This window comes from Etheostoma spectabile, chromosome 16 (genome assembly GCF_008692095.1).
Source record: "Etheostoma spectabile isolate EspeVRDwgs_2016 chromosome 16, UIUC_Espe_1.0, whole genome shotgun sequence".
NCBI classification, from domain to species: Eukaryota; Metazoa; Chordata; class Actinopteri; order Perciformes; family Percidae; genus Etheostoma; species Etheostoma spectabile.
This window is the reverse complement of record NC_045748.1, coordinates 30650-31896: the sequence shown is the minus strand read 5'-3', so window position 1 is coordinate 31896 and position 1247 is coordinate 30650. Positions and strand designations below refer to the sequence as shown.

The following is a 1247-nucleotide window of genomic DNA, read 5'->3' as shown; positions in this document are numbered from 1 at the left end:
AGTGAGGAGATGTTTGCTGTATGTGACAACAAATGTAGTAGCCTAAAAAACGTGTGACATCGCTTAGAGCACCTTTAAGGATACAGTTAGTGTTTTTAATGAGTTACACTGATGGTGCGTGTCCACTGTCATCGCATTAACACGCTTCCCGTTCATTGTCAATGTGAGGAGCCGGACAATGCCTTCTGGTAGCATCGCCGTGACTTTCAAGAAGCATGGCATCAAGTTGCCTGTTCCTTTTTTCCATAAAGTTGAAGTCCAGGCTATTTTATGCAAGTAAGGGGCCTCCGGCTCAACATACTGCCTCTCAAAAACTCAGGAAAATCTAGCTTATGTCTTGCTTAAAATGCTTTCAAAAACACATTTTGGTAAACTATTTTTCAAATATGAGAAAGTTTCCAATCGAGCTGCCATGTTGATCTGTTTTGAAATCTGAAAAGCAGACAACCCCACATAAAGCATTTGTCCAATCAGGTGAAGCCATGGCGGTTGTATGAGGGTGCGGCCTGTTTTCTTTGCTTGTCAGTGGTCATTGAAGATAATTGATAACTGCAAGTTGCTAACCAATAAAGCACCCAATGCTCCAACTCCACAGGGCCATATTATGTCTAAAATGTCACTTTTTGCACTTTGCTAGGTATGCGTGCTGCTGTGTAAACATAGTGAGAGTTTGGTTTTTGACACATTATCTCACCATGTAGTAACCAGGAAGCAGCTTCTGCAGGAACTCAGCCTCTTTATGCTGTACCGTCTTAATGATGAACTCGTCGTCGCTGGTGAGGTAGAACCAGGAACTGCTGGCGCCGGGGTTGCACAGCTCGATCAGAGGCTCATTACAGATGGAGTACTGAAAGTCAGAGCGATGCAACATTTAGCAAGAGAAAGTGTTGCAATCAAATCAAGCTTTACTTCCGCCACATCGTGTTGAACGATGATATGAATTTCCACACTGACCAGATAGTCATCTGGCTTGATGCCAAACAGCTCTCTGAAGTAGCGAAAGGCCAGCGGTGCATACGTTTTCAGACGGAAATCTGGGTAGTGATGTGCTGGAGTCAGGTTGCTGCCCTCACTAGACAGAACAGAAGATTGTATTTAGGTAAGGACGAGAAAATAATCAATGTGCAGTAACAAAAACCACTAGCTGTTTGCACATGTGCTATAAGATTTTACTACCAAGTCTTAAAACTTATGAAAATATCAAACACGTTTTCATTTTTTCAAATATATACAGGATGGGAAAACAA

The 1247-nt window shown here is 42.3% G+C and overlaps 1 protein-coding gene across 2 annotated transcripts in view; it reads right to left on the bottom strand.

The window, feature by feature from the left end:
• The window catches only part of pip5k1ba (phosphatidylinositol-4-phosphate 5-kinase, type I, beta a), an 18805-nt gene that overhangs the window by 10214 nt on the left and 7344 nt on the right, over positions 1-1247 (bottom strand). For both annotated transcript variants that reach the window (XM_032538841.1, XM_032538842.1), the window contains 2 exons: positions 955-1072; positions 695-847 (listed from right to left, as the gene is read on the bottom strand). In XM_032538841.1, the coding sequence (XP_032394732.1) occupies positions 695-847; positions 955-1072 (271 nt within the window). The remainder of the gene's footprint in view (positions 1-694; positions 848-954; positions 1073-1247) is intronic.